This window comes from Ptychodera flava, chromosome 6, assembly GCF_041260155.1.
Source record: "Ptychodera flava strain L36383 chromosome 6, AS_Pfla_20210202, whole genome shotgun sequence".
Taxonomy (NCBI): Eukaryota; Metazoa; Hemichordata; class Enteropneusta; family Ptychoderidae; genus Ptychodera; species Ptychodera flava.
The window spans coordinates 44,656,735-44,684,130 of NC_091933.1; the positions used below are offsets into that span (position 1 = coordinate 44,656,735).

The window sequence follows — 27,396 nt, forward strand, 5'->3', positions numbered from 1 at the left end:
GCCAACATACCTACAAAGGACATTTGCTGTCATATACCACGTATTAAATAAGCTATTTCAGTGATTTTAAAGTTAAAATATATTTCTTGGGCATGAAGGAACACTTTTGGTGGTTCAATGTTTTAAAAAGACGCTTTGATAATTTGCATAAATTAAATATGGCTGCCAAATTAATGTCCCATTATTTAATACGTTTCAATTAATGAGGTTCTGGTATAGTTTATAGCACTAGGACTCTATCAAGAAGAAACTGTTAAGTCCTTAGACATTTATTTTTAAAAATGTGAAAAATATGCTATAAATTTATTGATAATAACGATCCATTTCAGAATTAAAGTTTATTTTAATAGGTGTTTGTGGTACCTGAATGTGTTAAAATACTACATAAATATACTGTATTTTGAAAAAAATGTTAAAGCGAATTTGGCAGACTTACTTACTTACTTACTTACTTCTGCTCGTGGATATTTACTTGTCCCCGAGTCTGTCTGATAGCTCAGTAAAAAGGTTCGTGCTTTTCCGAATACTATATGTGTTTGTACTGTGTCTGTGTGTCGTCTGCTCCACCCACACTGTGTTGCTCGGTCTCGCACAGGATTGTAACATCTAAGTCGGTTACTGTGACCAACTCTTTTGGGTTGGAAAAGGTGGCCGACTGGTTTTGTGTGAGGCCACAGGCGACCCAATAGGTTCTGAGTTTTTCACACTGTTTTCTCTATCATTTTCTCTTCTTTCTTCATGCTCTGAATGATCGGAATAAATAAAATAAATGGTTTATATAACCTAACCTAGCCTCTGTGACTCTTTATTTATTTTACACTCCATTACAAGGACGTATATCTCTCATACACACATGCTGTAATTAATTAGTCAACACAACTAATTATGCTAATCCGTGGACTTATCAGGGATTTTACGGGTTGGTCAACATCGCGAAAGATAGGAATGGTTACTAAAACCCTTTTTCATTAACATCACTATCTTTCCGATGTTGACCAACCTCTGATAAGTCCACGGATTAGCATAATTAGTTGTGTTGACTAATTAATTACAGCATGTGTGTATGAGAGATATACGTCCTTGTAATGGAGTGTAAAATAAATAAAGAGTCACAGAGGCTAGGTTAGGTTATATAAACCATTTATTTTATTTATTCCGATCATTCAGAGCATGAAGAAAGAAGAGAAAATGATAGAGAAAACAGTGTGAAAAACTCAGAACCTATTGGGTCGCCTGTGGTGAGGCCTAGCAGCTAGGCGATGTTGCCGTGAGTTTTTTTGGTTCGAATCCCGTTTGGGTTATAGTAAAAATTATATTTATATGACTTAAAATGGATTTAAGTATATGCTTATGCGCTTTTACTATTTGAGATGTAAGAAAGTCAAGCGATTTTCATAATTTCGTGATTTTGTATATATGACAACAGTTAATGATTGTTAGTCGTCCGAATATAATCTCTTTCTGAATGTACATTGGATTCATCTGTGTACGGCATTATTTGTATTTTGTACGGGTGTTTTAATATTGTACTTTATCAAAACTTGTAATCTGTAATGTTTTAAAAAGACGTGTACAAAATCTTTAGTTTTGTATAGTTAATCGCACGAGTAGGTGTGCTGTTACAGTTTTAATCACCACACTTTCGGCCTTCGGCCTCGTGATGTTTACAAGTTCCTGACCATAAGTGTGGTGATTACAACTGTAACAGCTCACCTACGAGGTGCGATTAACGACTTATACCACGAAAAACAGGCCAATCTTCTCTAAAATTTGAAAATTACTACTAATAAATTGTCCACTTTTCATTTGAACACCCACAATGGAATGGAGCGACCCATTGTACGTCGAAAGGTTCACAGAGGTCAGTATGCACCTGGTATGCGAGTTTGGGAGAATGACCTATCCCAGACAAGTAGGACAAGGGCTCTGGTCAACTGCAAATCTGCATTTGAATAAGGGCTACAGAGTGGTATAATGCACCTGTTTAGGAGGAAACTGTTTTAATCTGATTGGTTAAATAAAATGGCTTGCCTCACTTTGTCGTATTGGCTATTGGCTAGGGAGAAGGCATTCAATCTGTAGATGCATGTGATTGCCTCGTGGATGCATCAGGCTTTCAATGCCATTTTGGTGTATTTGACTGGTCAAGATGGATCTTGTCAACTTGTCTGATCTGATGACCCTAGAGACTTCCTAGAGGTCCATGTACGGCCATGTAAAAACAACCAAAGTGGATTTTACACGGGCAAACTGCCCTATAAGAGCAGCCGCTACTACAGAGTTCGTCCAATTCACGATGTGTAGTTCAACTTATAAAAAGAACTTGGCGATAATACCGCCGACAGGACCGTACTATCGACGACCCTTGAATTGCCGAGGGGTAATCAAGTTCTCCTACCAGAAAGTAGGCGTCTTTACGTGAAACAAATGTGTGAGATGGCTTAAATAGAAGGCCATCACACTGGACATTCTGGCAAGGTAATTTATTCTTTTACTAAGATATTTATACAATCATAAAAATAATTCTTTGAAGTCATTAAGTTCAATTCATTGATCAAAATATTTTGTTGTGTGTGTGGCAATATCACAGAATTTCTTTCCTCTATTCCACAAACGTATTAAATAAAAAGGCTGTACTTATTTCCATGCTATTTGTGACATATGTTTTGTGTTTGATAATTTCAGGTGAATGTGGCAACATCTTTGTACCATCAGGGATTCGATGAGCAGCTTATCAAAGAACAAACAGGTCACAGATGACGGTTTACGCGCCTCAAATGTTTGTCGATCTCACTACAAAAGCATGCGTCGAATACGTCTACCATTTTCATCTAGTGTTAAATCAGAGGAAGCTGTAAGTAAACCAGTTTCTTAAGTTGCTACGAAACAACATAACAAAACAGACAGGATTGGTCCAACCCAAGAAGACGCCGAATCAAAAAATAGACAGATCTTCATCAACAAATCATTATATCTTATATTAAGCATGGTTCAAAGAAAGCTAAAATTGAATTGTAAAATGTGATGTTATAACATATCATTGAAAAATTGTCTTTATTGTGTTATTGAATGTGTGTGAATGCTTTAGGCATCTCGACTGGACCTATTGTTCTCATGCAAATTAGTAATCGGTCATACTTTTTCATATTTAAATGAGTAATCACTACACTTTTATTGATATGATAATGATTTTCTTTCATTAAAGTGTGGTGATTACTTATTTACATATGAATAAAAGTGTGACTGATTACTAATTTGCATGAGAACAATAGGTGGCAAGAACAATAGGTCACATGACCTGGAGTGGTATAATTATTTAAACTGAACTCCCTTCTTAGAAATCCGAAACACATACCGCTGCAGTTCCAGACTTGACAGCAGTTGATATCACAGAGTTGTTTACATTCCGCAATCGTCCGTGTATCTCCGAATTTTCCCTCGTTTTTGCAGTTTTTTAACCGTCGGAATATTTTCTGTGCGAGGAGTGCTCCATGATTCGGTAAAGTACGTAAGTTAAAAACTAAAATGTTGTTGTTTGAAAACTGTGAACGGCCAAATTTACGAGGACAGGGTTCAGCTTTGTGTAAATGCATGTCTACTTTACCGCTTCGGACACCACCAACCTTTGGAGAGTCCCGATTTATCGCAAAGTTTCTCCTGACAGCGAAAGTCAGTGTTACAAATGTATTTTCTAGTACTTTGCGGATGTAGACACGTGTAGCTTATCCGTACTTTGGTGTTTCTTTAGGCGAAAACACTACCAAAATGTTAGAGGTCGTGTATTTGAGCTCCGATGGAGTAGTCATTTTTTGTGTACCCTGATTTTCGTCAAATGTTGCGTGACAGATGAAATAAAGGTCAGATTTTCGTTTTATGCAGGACTGGGGAAGTGTAGACCTGTCTAACTTGTAAATGTTTGTTGTTATCGGAGATTTTTATGGTAGGGAATGTAAACTTATATTGTCGATACCTAGCAAGAGTTTTCTGTAGCGTAAATATATTATTCAGATGGCTAATAAAACATTAATAGTCGTTATATATAGAAAACCACCATTTTAACCAAAAGAGTGCAAAGACTTCACAGTTCTTTTTGATAGGTTCCTAGTGCTATTAACTATACCAGAACCTTATTGATATTAACAGCTTTTATAATAAGCAATGGGGCATTAATTTGGCAGCCATATTTAATTTATGCAAATTGTCAAAGCACCTTTCAAAACAACGAAACACCAAAAGTAGTTCTACATGCCAAAGAAATATATTTAAACTTTAAATTCAATAAAATAGCTTATTTGATATGTGGTATATTATCGCAACTGTCTTTTGTATACATGTTGGCCACCATATTGGATTTATGCAAATTAACAAATTGTCTGTATAGAACATTGTACCTCCAAAATTGTTTGTCCATGCCAAAGAAATATATTTTTAGCTTAAAAAATCACTGAAATAGCTTGTTTATTACGTGATAAATGACCAAAAATGTATTTTTTAGGAATGGTAGCCGCAATATTAGAATTATGCAAATTAACGAACTGCCTATAAACAACATTATATCTCCAAAATGATTCCCCATGCCAAATAAGTAGCCAAATAAGTGGTGTCAGACTGAAATAGCTTGTTTAACATGTGATACATGGCTAATTATGTTATTTCGCAGGACGGCTGGCAGCCATATTTGATTTATGCAAAATAGACATATTTCCCCAAAGTAGGTTCGAGTAAACTTTTGATATGTTGTTCTGGGTACCTCTCCAAAATGCATTTTGAAGAAAAAAATTCTGTTGCAATTGTTGTGGGTCTAACCCTATTTTGACTGGACTAATTACATACATGGAGGAACACATTCACAAAAGGACACATTTACTCAGTGTTTAAACATTAATTTTTCTGTCTTTTGTTATTGTCTTAATTCATGCATTGTTATCATAATCATTCAAGTCGTTTCAAATTTCATGTATCTTTTTTTCTAGAGCAGTTATTTCCTACTGCAATTTCGTTACGTTGTCTTCGCTTTGGATTCCTATATCTGAAATACATATGTAATAATGCCTGGTACGAGTTTCATTTCGGAATGATGTAAACCGTCAAACCGACCGGAGAGCTATATATGGATGGCATTTTTTATTCTCGGCTGTCGATAGACGTGGTTGTTTTTTTTTTTTTTCGTGTGCCATGGCATGCAGAATCACGATCCCCTACAGAAGCTTTTATGTGGCTTTCTAATCATAGGTACACCAAATAGCCGTTTTAGGGGAGGTGTTTGTAAAAGAATGGTGTTCGCTGTATGTATGTTTGTATACTTTAGTTGGATCATTCTAAGGTATTTCGGCAGAGCAAATAAGGGACGGCGAGTATCTCATAATTTCAGGTCTTGTAGCTGCGATTTCGACTGATTGTTCCGTTTTTATTTGTACTTGGTCAATGGTGAATGGGAGAATACGCTCTGTTGCAACTATTGTGTTTCGCCCTAGTCCCTGGTCAACGAATTATTCTAGGTAAACTATAAACACTTGTTGATCAATATCATGGACACACTGATAACCATGAAAACATTTCATTTTGATCTAAATAGTCATCCACATTGCAAGGTTGGCAAGTCAATGCAGACGAAGAGCCAAGGATGTGATGTCATCTTACGCTCGTCTATTTGCCGACTTTACGCGCAGTTTCAAGTCGAAAATGATGTGCTCGGTTATGTTTTCAGTTGCAGATGATGGGTCGATTATGAGAAACTACATGCTGAAAAATTAAACTAATTCTCTGCGTTTGGAACAAAAATCTTGACTGCGCAGTGAAGTCTTTCAGCTACTGCTGTACCGTACGAGCTTTGACAATTTTATGCCCCGGCACGCCTGTCCCCCACTATACTAATCCGTACTAGAAAACCTCCCTACTAACCACCACAAAAGCCGAAGCTGCTCTCTTCTGTGTCACATCCTTCTACACCTCTCATTGACAACCCTGGAAAAAAGTCAACTCATATATTTCCACGGTACTCCCATTAATCGGACTTTTTTGCATGTTGCCGGGTGAGTGACTTAATTTCTCCGAAACCATCGGTGGAAAAAATGCCAGCCATTATATCGCCTTGAAACACATTTTACGAAAAACTCTATAGACGTGCTCTGCATAATTTGGATTTTGTCGGCTGTTGGTCAACCAAAATGTAACTATGTAAAAGTGACAACCGCCTGCATGTATATCACAGTCCACGTGTGACCTTACAGGGAGGGGAGGGGTTTTACAACCGCTAACGTATTAACTAACCGATAACGTATCAAACCCCATAACGTAGTAAAAATGTACCGATAACGTAGTAATTTTTCCTAACCGATAACGTATCAACAAATTTACCGATAACGTATCAATGAACCAATAACGGATTAAATCAACTGATAACGTAGAAAAGTCAACCAATACTGCATCAAAACAACCAATAACGTATCAATTAACTGATAATATCTGATTAAGCGATTCATGGGGAGCGATAGATCGATCGATTTATAGATAGATAGATAGATAGATAGATAGATAGATAGATAGATAGATAGATAGATAGATAGGTCGATCAATATATCGATAGATAAATCGATCACTCAATCGATAGATCGATCGATCTATCTATCGATGTTTGATAGATGGTCGGTCGATCGATCGATCGATAGATAAATTGATGGGCAGATATATCGATAGAACGAATGATCATTAATTCGTTAGATAGAGTAATTTATCGATAGATCGATCGAGCGATTCTATAAATGATCTATAGATCGATTTGTTATCACATTGTCTTGTACTCACTTTTCTTTTCTTCTATTATTTTTTCCGTTAAGCGTAAATTGTTATAGTTTTCTGCAGCAAATGAATCGTGTTTCGAATGTTTTCATGGCAGCACGAACCACTAAGTTGATGTAAATGTTGTTAAACTACTAGAATAGGTTTGGGAAGTTGTTTCTAGTCTTGCTATAGTAGCTATACAGTTTAGTTCTAGTTGGGTAAAATTCAAAGAGGTAGTATTATTACTGATGAAACAAAGGCTGCAGGGGAATAAGCGGCTGCTGGTTACACAGAGAACCTTCCGAGAAAGAAAACTATTATGTATATGTATCGGCTACAATTCAGACAGAAAGTATGACTTTAATAGCAAGATTAGAAACAACTTTCCAAACCCATTCCAATAGTGTAGCAACATTTAGATCAAGTTAGCCGTAAACAAGGGGTCGAGTGCAAAATAAGCCAAAAGGGAGGTTTCAAGGCACGACCTTATGAATCCGACATTTACAGTTTCCTATTTTAGCGGATGCGCTGTAAAGGTGCGTTATTGTGTTAATTGGCGTCATTCTAGGGAGTCCAAAATTGCAAAGAGCGTTCATCTTCACCGTGCCAGGCAGTACACTCATCGTCCGCACTACTTTTCTCGGATTACATTCTTGATATCTGTATATGCATCGGAATACTTAATTTTAACGATGAAATTCGTTTCTTCGCTTCAATAAAGTTTGTATGTGCGATATGTGATGGTGGGCATGCGTGCGTGAGTGCTTCGTGAACTCTACAGCGTGTGGAGCGGTCTCAGTCAGAAAAATGTAACGACTTAGCCGGCTATTGAACCACTCTTTTTTGGGAGTGGAGATTTAGCCGAGCGGTTCTCTCTGTGGCCTCTCCGCTGGGCGACTGATGCCGTGTGTTGTGGGTTCGAACCCGATTGAAAACTAGCCGTATATTGAAACGGCATTAACTGTAAATTTGGATGAAATTCCGGCGTAGGTGCAAGTTCAAGTATACATCGTTTTCAATGAAATGGTGTTCAAAAAAGTTGTTGTGCAAGGCACTTTACTCCTCAGTGCTCCATTGGGGGTTAGTGGGTTATGCATACCTCATCCTGTAATGGGGCTAACGCCTGTTGGATGATGGACTGAATAAAAAAAAATAAAAAAAAATAATTGAAAAATGGTGCAAACCGCTTTTTACTTTTCGAACCTTTATTTTACTGCATTTAGCCGTGATGTAAATTTTCATCCTTATGTAAATTTTATCAATAAGCCTGCCAGTAATTTCAGGACCTTAAAGTCTCTGACCGCTGACTTCCATGGCTCATTGCACCTTCAGAGTCGCCATAGTAGTTTTCCTAACACAGCATATACCATGATACTAGTAGGCAGACAACTGACACAGCAGGAGCACCCAAGGGAGAGGATTTCATGGGAATTAACGATAACATGTATATGATTGACGCCATAATAATACTTTTTGTGGACATTCTTTTCGTACCTCGAGGTGAAAGCTGTATGAAGTGAATCTCACTTACGCAGCTCATTTCAGACAAATGTGTGATTACAAAGGAGAATTACTGAAGTTGTCGTCAAGGGAACTTGCCACACCAGATGTACTACAACAGTTTAATTTGGGAAGATCTTTCAGTGTCGGTCGGGTAGAATATGTTTTGGCCTTGCATATCAATTTTTTTTATTTGATGATCACTTCTACTCAGTTTAATGATATCTGACTTTCTCAAATCGCAATAAGTTACATGAACAACGTTTGCATATGTCACGGCAAATGGGAGATATTTTAAAAAGTGTCTGTGTATTTTTATTCAAAATTAAGTGTCAAAACATTTATGTAATGTTATTGCTCTGAACACAACACGTTACGGGCTCATATGACATCGATCCTGTTCAAATAATTTTATTAAGAGTCAGAATGCCATTTGAATGAATGGTGGCTCATAATCGAAAATGAATGCAAACATTCCTTCCGAATTGAGTTTATTTATCCGATGCTGTGTGTCCTAATGTTGCGTTTTTGTGTTTTATTCACCATAAACAGATCACATCCCAGCATGATTACATTTCACTTTACCAACATGCTGTTCGTTATTGCAATTATGGCCCGCTTAACAATTTCAACACCAACTCGAATGTCAAACGCGGTTTACGCAGAGGGAAATTTTACTGATTCTAACTCAGGCGGCTTCAACCACTTAATTGTGCATAACATCACTGGTGATGTGTACCTTGGTGGAGTTAATCAGCTGTACAGATTGAATGAAAACTTGGAGTTGCTTGTCAACATCACAACAGGACCAGAATACGATGATGAAGATAAAGCACACGACACTTTTAATAAAATACTCACATTTAACTACGCTGACGATGATCTCATAACCTGTGGTGGCTACTTAGGTGTTTGCCAAATTAATAGACACGTGGAAGATTTGTCTGTAACTAATTCAGGCCATAAGCAGATATATGTAGCTGCAAATACGTCAGTTGAATCTAGTATTGGTTATGTTGCACCACACTATGGTCTTGGTCAACAATTGCTGTATGTTGGCACAACAAGTACATCATCCAATCTAGGGGAACCATTTGTTAGTGGTAGACGACTTGAGGGTGATCGGGTATTTGAGGTGATTGAAGACAGCGTCGGCACGGCAAGAGTTGCTGTCGCTGTATTTTACTCAACAACATTTCGAGTTAGATATGTGGAGGGTTTTAGCTACAACAGCTACAGTTACTTTCTGACAATACAACAACAGTCAGCAGAATCTAGTTCTACGTACATTTCCAAACTTGTTCGTGTATGTCAGCGGGCAGACAGCAACTACTTCAACTCCTACACTGAAGTGACATTGAGGTGTCGCCATGATTCATACAACCTTGCTCAAGCAGCATACATCACCAGACCTGCACAAGATCTCAGTCTGTCATTGACATTAGATGAAGAAGAAGAAGTCTTGTTCGTTGCATTTGCTGAAGGAGAGAACAATTCTCCAAAACGGAACACTGAGTCTGCAATATGTATGTACAAAATGAGTGACATTGAAAGTGCCTTTCAAGATGCTGTTCAAGGATGTATGGTAGGTGATGGATTACCAGACTATACTGCTTCCTGGATGCGGGGTGCTACTTGCACTAACCAATTTCCCGTAAGTTTTTGTACATTTCTTTGTTTCGTGATTACCATTTTGTTGGATTTTCTTGTATGGACCATAGAAATGTACATGTATTTATAACTAGTCAATAACATATAGGTACTGAGTCATAGCTTTTGGAAGTTACTTGATATATGACCAAACAATGCAAATACAATATAAATATTTCACTCGGCGTATTTTACATTTGAAATTCATCAAATAGAAGCAATATGTCGCAGATGTTATTTTCATTATACTTTTCAACTCATGAAAAATGATTCAAGATTGAATCTGGTTCCCCATTTGTCAACTTGCAGTACAACAGAGGAATTCATGAATGTTATGCAGTAGTACACTACACATATGCAAATGGAGTGGTTGATCAACATGGATATGACGTAGAAGACTATACAGACACCTTGGTGACATCGATAGCTGTAACTACTGTACAACAACACACAGTTGGATTCTTGGGTACTGATACAGGAACTATTCTAAAGGTAAGACTTACTGACTTCAGAACGCATGAGCCTACAGTTCAACACACAATCATAAATTAAAGACGGCTGAATTTCCCCTGATACGACGTTTTACAGAAAGATTTCGGATATTGCTCTTACAATTTAACATTTGAATTTCCCCTCGTCACTGTGTTCTCAATGAGGCCTTCACCACGATTATCATCACCAGCATAAGTATCATAGTTGTCATCGGCATCATCCAATGGCCTCTCATCACATACATTGATACGTTTTGTCTCTGTTCTAACATTTTTTTATTAAGTTTTGTACATGAATGCCTTGTACAAACGGAATAAGTTAGATGACTTATGATTGGCTGGTGAAGTCCTTAAATTGCACGTTATAAATAAAGGTATGAATATCACAGAGAGATAAACCCTGTACTTCAGACATAACATGTATATTTTCGTTCATATTGTCTTCTTTTAGGAGAACAGCTCCGAAAATCATTTCATAATTTCCGAAGACTTTAAACTTGATAACGTGAAGTGAAAATAAACACACACAAAAGTCATTCTCCGTCGATTATTCGGAAGAGCCATTATTGTCGTTTGTCAAAATGATACGTGTACATCTTGGCGTAGAAAAGAGTTTTTGAGTTCAGTCGACCGTTCAGTTGGCACCAATCTTAGTTACCAAGATATAAATGAAATACATTTATTTCATTTAAGACTATGTGAGTCATTCTACTTTGAATATCAATTTTTAAATATTTCTGGACACATGTTGAAGTTTCATTTTTTACTCAGCGATATCCGAATTACAGAGGGATACTTGTGCACGTACATTGCATTTTTACACTTAACTTATCGACAAGACAACATTCAACTTTCATCGGGAAAGTTTAAATTCAGTTATAAAATTAATAAACATAAATAATGCAATTTCACGACGCACACAATTGGCTGATATGCGTAATTTAAATCCCTTGATTTATTTATAGGAGCCTGACACATGGACAACACATACTGTGAGCACAGAAACAGTAATAAGTAATAGATAAAGTAATTGTCGCTTCAGTCACTGCTCAAAAGTGTCGTATTACTTAGACAGGTGAGCTGAGGGGAGGAAGAAATGTCTCAGACTGGTTTGAAATGAATATCCTATTGTATTGCACTATATGAGATGCATGGGTATGCTAATCAATCATTGGAGCATTCAAGCACAAGGGAATGTTCATTATGTGGTGAGAAGGGCCATATCCACTAAAAAGGGGTGCCATTCTATTTTTCACACGGCAAAGATGGGGTGAGGGTCCTTTGATTTTAAGTGCCTGCTCAGTTATAAAGTCTTTTTACAGTACAAAAATATTTCGGGAAATATAGGTGATTCGCCGCCTGTTTTTTCGGTTACTACAACTGTCTCATGAACTTCTTGTCTTGGCGAGTCCATGAGGAATTGTGCACCATTGCTTTAAGAATCACAGAACAAATGACAGGACTCCAAGCATATACTTTACCTAAAATAAGCCAAACCACAAGTGCAAGCTAAAATGTTAAACAAAGATCAGCCGTATATCCAGAATTCATTTTGTGCTGTCAAATACCCGTATTATTGATGTTTGTGTCTTATTCAGGAAGCAGATGCACACCACTTATAAACAGAGAAATGTAAGGATTTAATTTACTTTCATTGCCACTTATATCTATGTGATGAATGGAAATATATAAATGTGGTTTTGTACCATAACTCATTTAACCAGTCTGTCCTAAAGAGTAGGAAACCTTATTTGTGGGCATGTCTGCAATATTAATCGTGTTCATGAGCAAGACCGTTTTAAATCTTATTGTTTCTCTCTTTCCCAAGTTCTTCTGTGTGTGGAAATGCAAACTTGTGCTTAAAATGGAGCCCCAGCTGAAATTCAGAGCAAAATTCAATAGATATGGTTATGAAATTTATTGACCAACAGAACATTGCGAGAAATTTAAAGCAATTGCAACCCTAGTACTCAGGAAAACACAATTTAATTAATTTTTCATTTTAACATGTGTTCCCTTTCCAGTTGGGAAAAACTATTTTAAATACATACAACAAAGTTGCAAAAATGCAAAGTAATATAGGCGTCATGTAATAAAAAAGTCTGAGATGCAAAAGCTTAGTTACATTAACTGGAGCATTGACATAAAGAACAAAACATCATATGATCAAAATTTGCTCTTGTATTGGTGTGCCGCGGTGTCATGAAGTTTTATCCATCTTGTACAAGGGGTTATAATTTTTACAGATACTTCTTTGGCATGTTAAATAATTGACGTTCCAATATGTTTATGGGGTAAAACTAGGACCTGCAATTGACAAAACAAAAAAGGGGGGAAATCATCAAAGGTTTCACCTTATTCTGGGCTTGTACTTCATGCTACCATAAGTATTATTTAACGCTCAAATTTTGCATAACGTCGTGCTTTAAAAAATTGTGAAAAATGATGCCCGCTGATGTCAAAAACGATATTTGACGCGAACGCGGACCGGAATGTAAACAAAGATGTCGTCTGCGACCGATCGAAACTATAATCCAGAATTCTTTTGGTTTATCCTACTTTCTGAAGAAGAATTGAATGCTTTGGTTTCCAACAAGGACTCGATACGGACAAAAACTATAATCAAAGGTGAATTGAACGTTTTGCAGAAGTATTGCGATCTTTTATATAGGAAAAACTTTTTCTCACTGAACCACTCAAACATATTACATCATAGACCTACATACGACAAGTGTTGTGTATAGTACGTTCTTATGCATGGCTACGGATGAGGTGTGTTACAAAACACATATTGACTCGCATGAGGGCAACAGCATACGTCTTTAACCCCTCGGGCCTGTGAGTCACCCCCAAAAACAGACTGTTTCCCTCAGCTACGGCCTCGGGAAACAGTCTGTTTTTGGGGGTGACTCACAGTCCCTCGGGGTACAGACGTATGCATTCAATTCTTCTTCAGAAAGTAGGATAAACCAAAAGAATTCTGGATTATAGTTTCGATCGGTCGCAGACGACATCTTTGTTTACATTCCGGTCCGCGTTCGCGTCAAATATCGTTTTTGACGTCAGCGGGCATCATTTTTCGGAACTGATGCCTGGCAGGCAACAGTTCCAACAAATGATGCCTGATGACGTCGTTTGCTTGGATCAGCACCAAAAGAATGCATCTCACGTGACTATCAACTGGCGAATTAGAATACAGACTGCGGATGAGGTGTGTTACAACACGATTTGTTGCCTGCCCTCGGGGAGGTGACCATGATGGTAATATTGATGATGATTCTTTGACACTACGTTTCGAAACCAGTGTGGTCTCTTCCTTAGTCGCTCTTTGATACTTGCTCTCCTTGGGTTTTGTTTCACTGTAATATTGATGATACGCTCGCCTTCGGCCTGGGCATCATCAATATTATTGTCATGAGCACCACCCTTGGGAGGGCAACAAATCGTGATCTTGCCCGTGCTAGCGTGTGTTATTATTTAAATCTACAAAAGGGTATATTTTATGTTTCTGTGGCCGGGGCAGCAGACGACAGGGCGAAACTCGTCGCGTGCACAAATGCGTTCATGTACGCGACAAACAGTACAATAAATTACCCACAATGCTGTTTGATTTGTACCAACGACATTAGTTTTCTTATAACTTTTTCAGTTGTGCATAAAAGCAATAATGTGAAGTCTCACGATAATTGATTAATTATATTTATTAAAAGTACGTTGAAATATTGTAGTATAAATTTCAAAGAAACTGTCAATTAACCATAAAAGTCACATTCTGCAGGTACTACAAATGTCACAGTTTTGGGAAGCAAGTTATGACCAACTGAAGGGGTCATTCTCTGAGTAAAGTTAGCATGTAAATTTCTTTTGTCTTTTTATTTGGAAAAAATCAATATCCTTTTGTTTCATGAAACAGGTGCAACTAGTCTCCCTACTTTCCATCACATTATTCTGTATGGCTGAGGGACACAATCAGTGGAAAATTTACAAAAATGCTATCTCCTCTCTCAATCAAGCACAATTTTCTTAATCCTTTAAAATGGGAATTGAGAAGAAAGATGTCCTTAAAAGTACGTTTTCAGAATTTTTACAACTAGTCCAGGAATTTGTCTACACATGGGAGACATGGTAGACTTCACAGGGGAATCTACGTTGGTACAAATCATGATGCATTATGGGAAATCTCTAGTACTGTGAGTCACACCAGTCGGCGACGTACATAAGTATATTGTGTTGTGTACGTCTGAGCGAAATAGTTGTTGACTATCGAAAACAACGTTAACAAAATTAATTCCCTTCATATTTATCTTGTTTTTGTTGACGTATTTATTATTTTGCGATTGTAAGTTCATTGGCAGTAAGCCAAGTATACGATGTCGCGTGCATGTGTTATTGAGCATGTGCCAAACAACAATAACATCTGGTAAACGAAACAGAAACGACGAGCACAGCTGGTGGCGTTTAACTGTGTCTTTATTGCACGGACCTTCACTATCATGAACAACGGAACAACACAACAGAGTGTCCGTGGTTGCAGCTGTCAATCATCGAGGTCAACATAAGATATACTCAGGATGTAGAGACAAAAAAACAAAAAAAACTTTTTGCAAAAACCTATCAGACATATATGTATAATAAGCTAAATGGGAACTTCAAGTTTCTAACCAAAGAAAGCGAGAGTTCTTACTTTGACTGTTCCCGTTAATTGTAATAAATGGTGCAAGGACTTTTCATGTAAGTTTAGTTTACTAGTTTTTTTAAGCATTTCCATCCAAATTAGTACAAATAAGAAAGAAAAACAGGAAATTACTGAATTACTAGATTTCTAGATAATCTAAAATGCATCTCAATGACCTATCAGTCAGTCAGTGATTATCATCGTGTACATTTTGTTTCATAGTAATGTATTCGAGCAGTATATGAAACCCGTGTGTTTGTCTCTTTCCTTATCTGCATATTTATAGCAGTTGTTCAACCTCCAGTGTCTGTGCAGTCTGTGGTTTATTAACCCGGTGAGCATTTAAGTAATTTAGTTTCATGACAGAGCGCGTATATGGAGTAAACTGGTCCTTTTGAGTTGGTAAATTCGAGATGCAAAACGTGAATTAATATTTGGCCTTTTTATGACTTCAGGTCCGTAAAGTTAAGGTTGAACAATGCAGCCAGTACACCACCTGCAGCGATTGTGTTGGATCAAGAGATCCGCATTGCGGTTGGTGTGCATTGGATAGAAGGTTAGTGAAAAACTGACACTGTAGAGTGTACGTTACCTCCACAGATGTGTACCTAAAGAAAAAAAACAATTATTATAGTAACTTATTGAGATTAACTTTAACTTCCATGTATCTACTCCATCAACCGATGACAAACATAAATCCTTTCATTTCACAGCATGGCTGCCCTGAGCCGATTTCCTGGCTTGGCCTGCAACGATGCCTCTATTTAAACAGTGCACAGAAGAAATGACGTAATAACTAGCCAAGATTTATCTTTCTAACTTCATAGTCAGAATTCGAACAAGCGCATTATACGCCAACTTGAGACAGGCGATCGAGAGATTCCCTGTCTTCAGCTGGTTTCGCAATATTGAAACGAAAATTATACTGTTTTCCCTTAAAGATTCTGTGTTTACTAGTTTAGATATTTTTTTTTGCTTCCGAAGATGTTCAACGTATGCCAGGTGCACCGAGTCCGATCAATCACCATATTGGCCAAACGTCTTTGATAACGTAGCGTGTACAATTATAGAGTCCATAGAAACCGAAGATGGTACACCAATAGATGTTTTCAGCAAGGTAGACAGTAAACTGATCACAATAAAACAATTACAATGTTTCCTGAAAATACCTACCCGTAATCGCAGTTCAATGATGCGATATTAAGTGTTAAGGATGCTGCAAATCCTCATTTTGTCTTATTTGATCACTGAACTGTTTTGAACTGTTATCTCAACTGCTAACGTTTTTCGAAGATATGTACAGCTAGAAATAGGTCTATAAATCTATCTGTCATAATATTGATTGAAAAAGTCAACGATGATATGGTGGTAATATGAAGTATTTGTTCATGGTAGTAATACTCAGACAGTGGACACAAATGTCACTCGCCGCTTCTCTATATTGTTTTTGTACAATTGAGCAAATATGCACTTACATAAATTTGAAGAGCATGTACGAGTCTCAATTAGGACTTCTCTACATTTCTTTTCTAGATTACTTTGCGTGTTGTAGGGCTACCTGACATTGGCGAAGGGGGGAGTTTATCATGTGTATTTGGTGGATATGTCACTACTGCAGTTAATGAGGGACAAACTCTGACGTGTGACACCCCTCCGATTGAAGATCGTCCAACCATACCTTTAGGCGAAGGTTAGGGTGACACTTATTATTTCTGTCTCCTCAGCCTAAAACAAAAGCTTGCCACTGACAGTAAAACAAAAGTATCATACTGTCAACTCTAAGAAGCATACTCGTTCATGTTGTCCGAATGTAGGTCATCCGTGTAGCTTTTATTGTTTCTGGAACATAATTTTCAATAATTTGTTAAAGTATCAAGAATTATCCTGGTATGTTTCGTTACAAATCAACATGCTAGTAACATAATCGAAGACGATGGCAAAACCTCGCCCACTTACTTTACCATTAGACTGAAATTTTTGGCAAAAGAGAACGGTTGGCACAAAAACTACAATCATGAGCACAGACACTCAAATGCCGATGACAGGTTGCGTCCATGAAACACCTTAAAAGAGATGATGTGCAAAGTAAAAATAAATTTCTTAGAATTGTACTACCATGCCCTGCCCATCGCGTATTGATTGGTCGAGCTGAACCACGTGACTGCTCACAATACACAGTAATGGTTTGTTTTCATGCCCGTAAATATGAATAATATCTTAAACATAGTAACTTTACAGCTCAAACATAAAATTGCGATATGTACAAAATTCATAACCAACCACAAAATAAAAAGGAACAGTTGTTTAGACGTTTTTTTTCAAAAAAAATCCCCGGATTTGCAAAATTTTGGCAGTGCGCACTACTCTCTGTCAGGTTCTGGGGGCCCGTGTCGTTCGCATGGGAAGTTTCTGTAAATTTTGACAGTTTTTCGGTGTTCGTTGATAATATAATGGAAATAACAGACTCCGCGGTGACTCCTCTCGCCCTTGTCAATAAATAGACGTTAATGATCAGCGGGTCGTCCGTTATTTCTATAATATATATCTGCAGCACTACTGTATCAACCCATGATAAATTGCTGATAGAGAAAGTTTGAGTAAAAATGAAAAGAAAATATGACTATGAAGTTATAATTAGAACCTCAGCATGTCTTCAAGACTTATTTGCCTTTTCAGATCATGCAACAGTAGCACTGCACATCAGAAGTGAAATGACAGTTTTAGCGAACGAAGACTTTCACTATTACGACTGTTCTCGCCATGACTCGTAAGTGAAACATTTCCGTCTCATTCACTGTACCTATAGAATATATATATACACGTATCTTATAGAATCGCCTTCGCCGATTCAAATCTGTTGAATAAATAGATAGCAGCGGGGCATGTGACACCTTTGTAATAAACATCATGTGGCTTCATTTTAACACTATTCTGCAATTTTTGTTTTTTTTGTTAGTTTTTTGCTTCGTTTACTTCTGCAGTATCTAATGTCCTAAAAATTACAGTTTTATGGCTTGGCTTTAAAACATGTAAAAACCAACTTGTATTTGTTACAACAATTCTGAGGGTAGTTAACTGGTATCGATGCATGCACATTCTCTCTCTCTCTCTCTCTCTCTCTCTCTCTCTCTCTCTCTCTCTCTCTCTCTTAGATGTTCTCCGTGTGTCATGAGTAATTGGGCCTGTAATTGGTACATTTGATGAAAAGTATGTTCCCGACAATTCGACTTAAATCACATTTGAGAATACGTTTAATCAAAGGGCCAAAAACAAAACGAGAAGACATACTTTTTTTAATTTTCTTTCTTCTATGTCAATTTTCTCTTAAAAGAACACTTTTAACAACACTGATATCAAAGGGCAGTCATTTGTCCACAACTAGCCAAGCAGGCGGGAAGAGTGCTGATACCAGTTGACATCGATACAGAAATCGAACTTTCAACAATGAATATTTATCACAATAAGGTGAGTGGTACTTTCTATGATGGCTACATGGCGTGTATTGTATGCGAATCCTCTTTAAACAAATATGTTTGACATTCAGAATATTAAATACGACGTAAAATCTTTGTAAATATCATTTCAAGAATGTGCTTAGGGTGAATATAATCTTTTAATCCAAGTTTCATTCATGAACGTGTAATACTTGTACCACGGTTTCTGTAATTTCTAGGACCTTGAAGGGTATGAGTGCGCTATGACTATAGAAAACACTCTTATAACCATCGGAGCTACAAGACATGATGCAAATTTGGTCACTTGTAACGCAAGGGAGGTATATGTGCTTGTCATGATTTATTTTGCGATAAAATTAAGTAATGAAGGAACTTTGGACTGCAATATAGGTATCTCTGTTTTTAAAACAAAAAACATACCAGTATTTTGTAAAAAAGCCACATTTCATAGAATAGCAAATTATGATAATGGTGATGATGATGAACACGAACAACGCATGAACAGATTGTACCTACCCAATTCAACTGGGGTGATACTTAAGACACCTTAAACGATCGTTCAAAAGCATTTTATTCGTGATATTCTTTTATGTTCCAGTTCTTTATAATTATTGTTTTACTGATGAATAATCTCGTATGTATAAAATATATCTTCATTTTACAAGTATACCTATCAATCAACTCGGAAAGAGCTAAATGTTAACTTAACTCTACGGTGGAATAACGGTGAAAACATCATCGAAGATGTCCATGGCTATACAGGTAGGGGTCTGTTTGTTATTCTTCAAATTTGATGTCAAGAAAATAGTTTTTTGTCAAAATTACCAAAGGGGCGTTCTTGAAATATTGAGTCACTTATTTTGTTTTAAATACTTTCCAGGCAATTAGAAACGGTAGACATCCTTACTTAATCTGCAATAGCAATTTTGTCAATATGGCTCATTAAAAACGATATTGATCTTGTCAATTTCTTTAAAAATATCTTTATCTATTTATATTCACACTACCATAACTTTATTTGACATTTCATCCGCATCATTCTTCCACAGTGACTCTGTACAAGTGTAATGCTGGTCGTCACAACTGTCGTGAGTGTCTATCGAACAGTACAACGACAAGTGTGTTGAACTGCGGATGGAATGAATGTATCAACACATGTGAATATGTCAAACCTTGTGCATCCTACTGCTTTGAAACTGATGAAGCAAAGTGCCCAAGTGATGGATCAACCAGGTTAGATAAATATTGTGCTTCTGTTTGACTGAAAGAAGTTAGAAGATTAAGTCTTTTCTTCGAGAACATTGACAATACGTTTAAAAAGACAGTTTAGCTCCGAATGTCTAAATATGCAGATCATGAAAATCTCAAAAAAAGCTTCAATGGCTGATCTCTTAGCCAGTATTTTGTACGTAATGTCACATTGCTTTCAATGCGATTAAAAAACTTCCTTTCACAATCAACTTGACTTGACAGAAGGCGAGTTATTTCTTCATATATTTAAAATCACGCAATTATAGTAACGTGTTATGACGTTTCAAAATCAATTATATGTCCATTCTTAACTCTATATCTTTGTCTGTTGCAGGACTTGTGCATTTGTTTGGAGCGCATTCGTCATCTGGTACTTCATCATTAAAACAATACAGGAGTGACGGTGTTGTTATTTCGAATATACAAGTGGAGCCCTTATAAGTGGATGTTTGTTAGCATTTAGCAATTTATATATCACAAGCCACAATTTAAGTGTGTGACAATTCACTGTGAATTATTTTGAGAGTAGAAATTCATCAATACTGTTCATGTTGCCACTATATATAAAGATAAAAATTTGGCCACACTACCACATGGAAATTTTACCTTTAACAGCTTGGTTTTCCTACAGTTTTTGTTATGTCGGTCAATGTTACGTGTACTGTTTATGCATTAGTAGCTCTAATTGATTTCTATTTTTACTTTTTATTCAGTTGAAAGCAAAATACAACTTCTTGTTGATTAGCCGCGAAATTTTTTGAAATCTAGAATTAATGGAAAAAGGTTTCGCGCTATAACAGGGCGATTAAAATAATGACAATATTACCTTCATCATCCATCGGGAAGCACTCTGCCTTTATCGAGATTCTTCACAGCAAATACTCAAGGTGATTAAATTTCAACTGTAATCGGAAATCAAGTACAATCACGAAAGGCGTAGTTTTCCGTCATTTCCCCTTTTTAAAATGATTTATAGTATTTTTTTCTAACACTGATTATATTTTCCAGCCATACAAGACACAAGAGAAGACAAAATTTCTATACTTACTCTTATTTTTCCCTGGTTTGTTGCATATTAACTGTATTTTTTGATATATCATTTTAATACGGTTGAAACTAATTAGGGATAATTTGATGGTAAAGTAATGTCTTTAAAATGTGCAAATGTAAGCCAATCCGCTTTTCTTTTTACGTTACACACTTGTTTTAATGGGTAATTTGAAATATTATAACATTCAGCTATAGGACACCATCGTGTTTGAGGAATTTGAAAAATATGAAAATATAATTATCCCAAATTCTTTCCAATCCTGTTTTTTCTAAACAGACAAATAGCAACAATTTAGCACAAGTAGAGTTAGTCGAGAGATACACACTCCCGACGAAAACTGTTAGTCTCACTGTGTCCTGGACTACGCTTGATCCATAATAATTTAGTATGATTGCATCAACAATATTTATCATTTCTCTAGTCGAGAACTTACTTTTTCTATAATTGGAGGTTAAGTAATCATTTAATAATAGTTAATGTTTCAATATCAATATGACATTAGATGTTGTGGTGTTAACATGTTAGGTTTCCTTAAAATACAATTCAGAAATGCAGGTTCTACGGCTTTTATTAAGTATTGGTGTTAAATGTTTTAGTGCCATACGACCCCCGCACAACCTATGCTGATTCAGTATCATAGCATGGTCATTTTTGATATATTCACCCCAGGAACAGTTGAAAAAGTAGGGATATTTGACAACGATCGGGAGAGGAGAGAGCGCATGGCCAGGCGAAATGGGCTTGAGCCATCCCCATCAAAAGCAAGAGAGCATATAAGGTATCATCTAGACTTGCCCGTTAACACTACTCTTCCACCCAAATTGCTATGTACCGTTTTCCTAAGTTCCCGTTTCGCCATTTAAAGCGTCTCGGTTATAGTCATGAAGTGCTCAATTTGGATTGTCTCTATTAAATTTCCATGATTTTGCGTGCATTTTCTAAGCTGGTGTGTGTGTCATTGGTGATGACTAATTGACTTGTTAGAGATAGTGATTTATTGCCAACAGCCTGTCGTTACACAAGCCCAAAGAAAACAAGTCTTTTGAAGGTTCAAAGGTTACAACAACAAATACAAAATACTGAGCTGCAGAAAAGAAATCTAGAAAAGAGGGACGCATGCACAGCAAAATATTTACATCCAACTTGCTCTTTCGGTCTCTCAGATATATTTTTATTATTTACGTCTGGTAAATATATTTGGTTAGACCAAGAAACACATACGTATTCCGATTTTTCATTAACACATTAAAATTTTACAGACTATCACATCAATATAAAGATAGCTATTGTTATCTTTGTGATTGAGTAATATCACAAATCGTCAATCATGATATTCGTCGTCTCTTCTTGCAGTACATACAGAACCTAATGTATTTATACTGCACATCTGATTCTGGTCGCTGCTGATTTGAGGTTCACCTGTCTATATAGTAAATACCTTTCTAGTTTCAACATATGATTAAAGGTTACATTATTATTAAGTGATGTGTCATGATGTGTGCTTTATGCCACAATTGTATTCGAAACCTCATCAACTCTTGATACAAATAAGGACAAACAATAATCAGAATTTCCAACTCTCTTTCTATTTTTCTTTGAATTTTATAATAAACCCTTTAGTACGGCTACATTTTTATTTGTTTGTTTGGCCAAGGTATTATTGCCTTACCCAACAAACCAAACAAGAAATTTGTGAACACACCACAAGAGAATTGTGATAAACTAATAGTATTTATTGCAAAATGAAAGAAAAACAACATAGTTAAACTCCATGTAACTGCAAGAAGCTTAGAACCTTCTCTCCAAAAATCAATTCTATAAAACAAAGTTAATAAATTATATAAACTGACAATATAACTACGAAATTTGGCGAGGGTCTCTTCAGTCAAGCAAGTGGAGTGAAAAGGGCAGTTGATGATCCGTAGCTAGGACAAGGCATCTGCCCGAAGTTTAAATCCATCGTAGGGGGGACAAAAGTACGGGAAATAGCAGAATACCCGAGGGATGGGAGCCAGGATGAAAACCAACGCCCTTCGTAGGACGAGGAAAAGAGTGAAAGGTATGGAGTGAGCAAGGGGGAAGTGGTATTGACGGCGGTCTGCACACAATGAACAATCAGAATCAATTGAGGGAAAGGCAATAGAACAAAGACTGGCTGGGCCTGCGTACCTTTTGCAGAGAAGGAGCTGATTGTCAGAGAGAAAAATGGTGTCAAGGGAACTTCTATATACATCTGATAGTGTCTGTAGGCCGGAAGGATCAGTGCGGTGCATCAACAAACACACATCTGTGTCAAAAACACACTTTCCACTTTTGAACACACCACAACTACATTGTAATGAACTATTGTAACAGTGTTTATTGCGAAATGAAAGAAAACAAACGGAAAATAGTATGTATGTGCAAAACATTTCAAAACTTCTTTCAAAAACTATGCTATGAAACAATGTAAATAAAGTATATAAACTAACACGACAATGATTAACGGCAGTGTGCACACAGTGCAGTTATAGTTAGTGCAGTTAGAACTGAATGAATGGAAGATGATAGACCACAGATTGACTAGGCTGAGTCTGTTTGCCTTGTGCCGTGTGCAGAGAAGGAGCTGATGGGCAGAGAGAAAAGTTGGTCTCTAGGGGCATGCAACATCTGATAGTATGTGGAGGCCGGAAGAAGCAGAGCGGCGGGTCCGCAAAACAAATCTGTGTCAACACAGATAACACATCACTTCTTGGTCTTCTTGCCAGAGGTCCATATATCTTTCTTTCATGAATATGACTTTGTTTGTGTACCGTCTATTTACTGTCTGTTCTGTGCTGTTTTGTGTCTATGTTTACAACTATTGTCTTACGAATTCTGACCTACTGTCATTGGATTATGGATTGGTATGATTGCGATTATTTTACATAACAAACCAAGCTATTTGTAAAAAGTTAGAGTACAGATCCCTTTTCCATTAAAAATACTATATTTTTGTCTAGCCAGTTTCCACCTTTGCCATTTTCATTTCTAAGTTATTTCAGTCAATTTTTCACTCCCCTTCTTGATATCAATTTTCGACATCGCCCTCTTTTCTGGAACATCAAGTCTTTTTATTTATATTTTTCTCTTTTAAATTGTATCAACATTTCCTTGATTTGTGTACCTTAGCATATTTACTTCAAAACCTCGTAGTTTTTACTGTTTTGAGTTTTTTTTTCTTTTATGGGAAGCCATGAATATTCAAATAAGGCTCGTGCACTGGGCTACCAGATGCAGAGTTACGTAATTGACCAGTTTCCAATCACACTGTCAATATCCGGAGAGACAACCGAAAAATCCGGTGAGTAAATTCAAACACACTTTGCTCCATTGCTCAAGCAGCTAAAAGATTTCACGACAACAGTATAAACAACGGGGGCTCTGCAAAAAGGAATTATTTTTGCTTATCTTCATTTTGCCACAACTCATTGTACGAAACCGATATGCAATCTGTCATCTAATCGGTACTACAATCAACTAAGCCAAAAAGATTGCTGAACAAAACAAAAAAAATCATCCGGCAATGAAAATCAAAAAGTGAGAAAGCTGCCATATAACTTATCGAAGTTGGCTGCTTGAATTTAATAAACGAATACTCTCCTCACACAAAACTGATTTAAATACTTTAATCTTCCAGTATTGTCAATTTTGAGCAACATCCAAGTCATATATGTCTCGTACTTTCGAAAAAAACTGGGTAGGTCACTGTGCTCAGTTTTTCACAAAATAGCAAGGGATTCACAATTTTCAAAAGTCTCTCATGGTCATCATTTTGTGTGGTCTTCTTCAGCAGACCTTGCCAGAGTTGGATTAACTCAAATTGAATTAGATAATATATCAAACAAAAAACCACTGACGCTTTTAAAAATGAATTGATTTAAGAACTTGCCTACAAACTGCTAATTACAGATTGTGTTGAACGTCTACGAGCAGAACTGCCCAATATGTTTCTTTTTTCTTTGCGTTCATCTCTAATAAGTTTTCCGCTATATGATATTTGCGAGTGACTTGGAAAATTTTAGATTTTATAGACGAGGACTTGAAACTTTTTTAAGGTAATGCAGTAAATCTGACAAAATAAAATTTCTATCGCAATTCCTCCAGCCCCCACTTACTGTTATTTGTGAACGCAGCCTGATACTAAATGAATCTTTCAAGAGAATATAAGAACAATCTAGAATTTCTATTGATATGCTATGACCTTCAAAATGTTCTTGACTATTTGAACTGGGTCAAGGGTGGGGAAGAATGATCTATACATAACGCAGCCCTCTTCAAAAGAGACGAAATTTTTTAAGGGAATGCTTTCATTTTACACAAGTGATATTAATGTGAATAACAGTTAACTCTGAATACGAAGAGAGACAGTCTGCAATCAAATTGTCTCAACCATTGATATGTCTTATGCCAAAGTTAATCTCCTGTAATATTAACCCCATCTTAAAAATCCCTGATTTTGCCTTTTAGTTTCTGCAGAAAATTAAAGGGTTGTGATCAATTGAAAACACTATAAGCAGATTTTGAAGAAATAACATAGCCTTCCAAATGCTGCAACGCTAATATCAATGATAAACACTATTTTTCAATTGTAGAGTGGTTTTTCTTGCATTTATTAAATTTCAATGAAAAATAGCGGACAGGATGATCTCTTCCATGACTATCCTTTTGCGATCAAACAGCACCAGCAGCCACACCCCTAGCATCTACAGCTACTCTGAACTAAAGTCTGGTGCAGGCAAGCTAGACTGCAGCACTTTGAAGTATAGCTTTAAGTGCATCAAATGCCCTGTGGCAATGTTCTGACCAAACAAATTTTACTTTCTTTTTAAGTAAGTCAGTCAAAGGCTCAGTGATAGTAGAGAATTTTGCACAGAATTTCCTGTAACCAGCCATAACAAGAAAACGCATCAGTTGCCTCTTGCAATTAGGTATGAGAAAGCTTGGAATGGCATTTACGTGTTTTACCTCACCCTGTCACAGTACGTCCATGGTAAGTTTCCCTTGCCAAACCAGACTCAGATTTGGCGAGGTTTACAGTCAACATTACTTTGTTCAGTCTCTCAAACAACTTCCACACTTTAATCAATATTGTGCAAGCTGCCTCATATTTTGCTGCCTACTTGCTATTGAATGGCCACATCGAGGCTTCCGAGTATTTCCTTCCCAAAATGCTTATGCTAAAAATTGACCAATCCCCTAAAAACAACTGCCCTCATGCTGTAGTTTTTGTCGACTCCTTATTGAAAACCTCCTGACTAAATATCTTTCGCGTTTTCAAAAGAATGTATGGTTTTGCTGTTGTTGTTTGTGATCGGTGGTAACCCATTTAACTAAAACGGCTGACTGATCACTTTATTTTGAAGGTGTGTTATCAGAAATACTCGTACTTTTTGGTCCAATTCACACCTACCACTTCTCCAATCACACAAACAATCAGCAGATATGTTTCACTTCTCATTTTTGTGCCTAACTTGTTTCAAAATATCGCTGGTACTTACTTTACCGTGTTTGCTCCTCGATTGGTACTCGAAAGTATATGTGTTTACTGTTGCGTTTCACATGAAAGCTTCGGGTTCGCAGACATGAGTTAGTTCTAGCAAGGAAATTGTGCAACAAATTAAATTTGTACCATTGACCTGTAGTCAGTTGACTTATTACAGGTCAACCCTAGGTTCACCTACGGTGAAAATACTACCTATTGAAAAGGCTGAATAACAGAGCATTGGTTCTTTGTGAATCAGTGAACCGGGAAACACTCATCTTTTAAATGTATTATGCCTGATGTTTAAAGCTATGCTTGTTGATTCGCTGACGCAAACAGGTCTTCTCAGTCATAAAAAGCACTATTTGGCTGCTCGTTACCATGATGTTCCGTATTTCTCATGAGCCCTTTCCTTATTTTCTCCTCGTTGGCCTTAACCCCGGGAATACGAATTAATGAGATGTAAAATATCACATATGGCTTTAGGTGACCGCATCTGCAGACAAACTCTGGGTTTAAAGGCCTTAAATGGCATGTCATGCCACATTTTGCGAAAAAAAAATCACGTTATTAATGCAAAAAGTTGTTAATGCGTGTGGGACGGCTGTGGTGTTGACTCAATCACTTAATCCGCTGATACGGACAGCGGATTAGCAAGTTGGCAATGTTTTCGAAGTGATTACAGTGGAGTATACACAAATTGGAGAGGAGATAAGGACTTGTCGGTAATACAAAAGCAGTCAGACGGTGTGGGGTTGAACTCTTTATTTGAAATATCACAGTCAAAATTAATAAAATCAAATAAGGTAAACCGTTGCACACAAAAAACCCTCCTCCCTACCCAAGGGGGCTTTTTCCTGTACCTTGTGGATCATTGACCTGGGCTTCACATTCTCCTTATCTGGATACTTAAATTTCCAAAAAACTTGTCCCACTATGAAAGGGAAGCCCAGGTGTCACTTTCGTCAATATCGTGCGAGCTGCCTCATGTTTTGTAATTGCTGCCTACTTAGCTGTTGACATGGCCACATCTTGGTTTA

The 27,396-nt window shown here is 36.9% G+C and overlaps 2 protein-coding genes across 2 annotated transcripts in view; both read left to right on the forward strand.

Annotated features, from left to right (window-relative positions):
- LOC139135923 (plexin-A4-like) overlaps positions 1 to 21,787 on the forward strand; it is an 80,150-nt gene extending 58,363 nt beyond the window's left edge. The window contains exons 7-12 of the mRNA XM_070703701.1: positions 18,249 to 18,303; positions 18,376 to 18,561; positions 18,770 to 18,871; positions 19,217 to 19,313; positions 19,601 to 19,784; positions 20,137 to 21,787. Coding sequence (XP_070559802.1) covers positions 18,541 to 18,561; positions 18,770 to 18,871; positions 19,217 to 19,313; positions 19,601 to 19,784; positions 20,137 to 20,203 — 471 coding nt within the window. The 5' untranslated portion in view covers positions 18,249 to 18,303; positions 18,376 to 18,540 and the 3' untranslated portion in view covers positions 20,204 to 21,787. The remainder of the gene's footprint in view (positions 1 to 18,248; positions 18,304 to 18,375; positions 18,562 to 18,769; positions 18,872 to 19,216; positions 19,314 to 19,600; positions 19,785 to 20,136) is intronic.
- The window catches only part of LOC139134518 (plexin-B-like), a 115,787-nt gene that overhangs the window by 29,242 nt on the left and 59,149 nt on the right, over positions 1 to 27,396 (forward strand). The window lies entirely within an intron of this gene.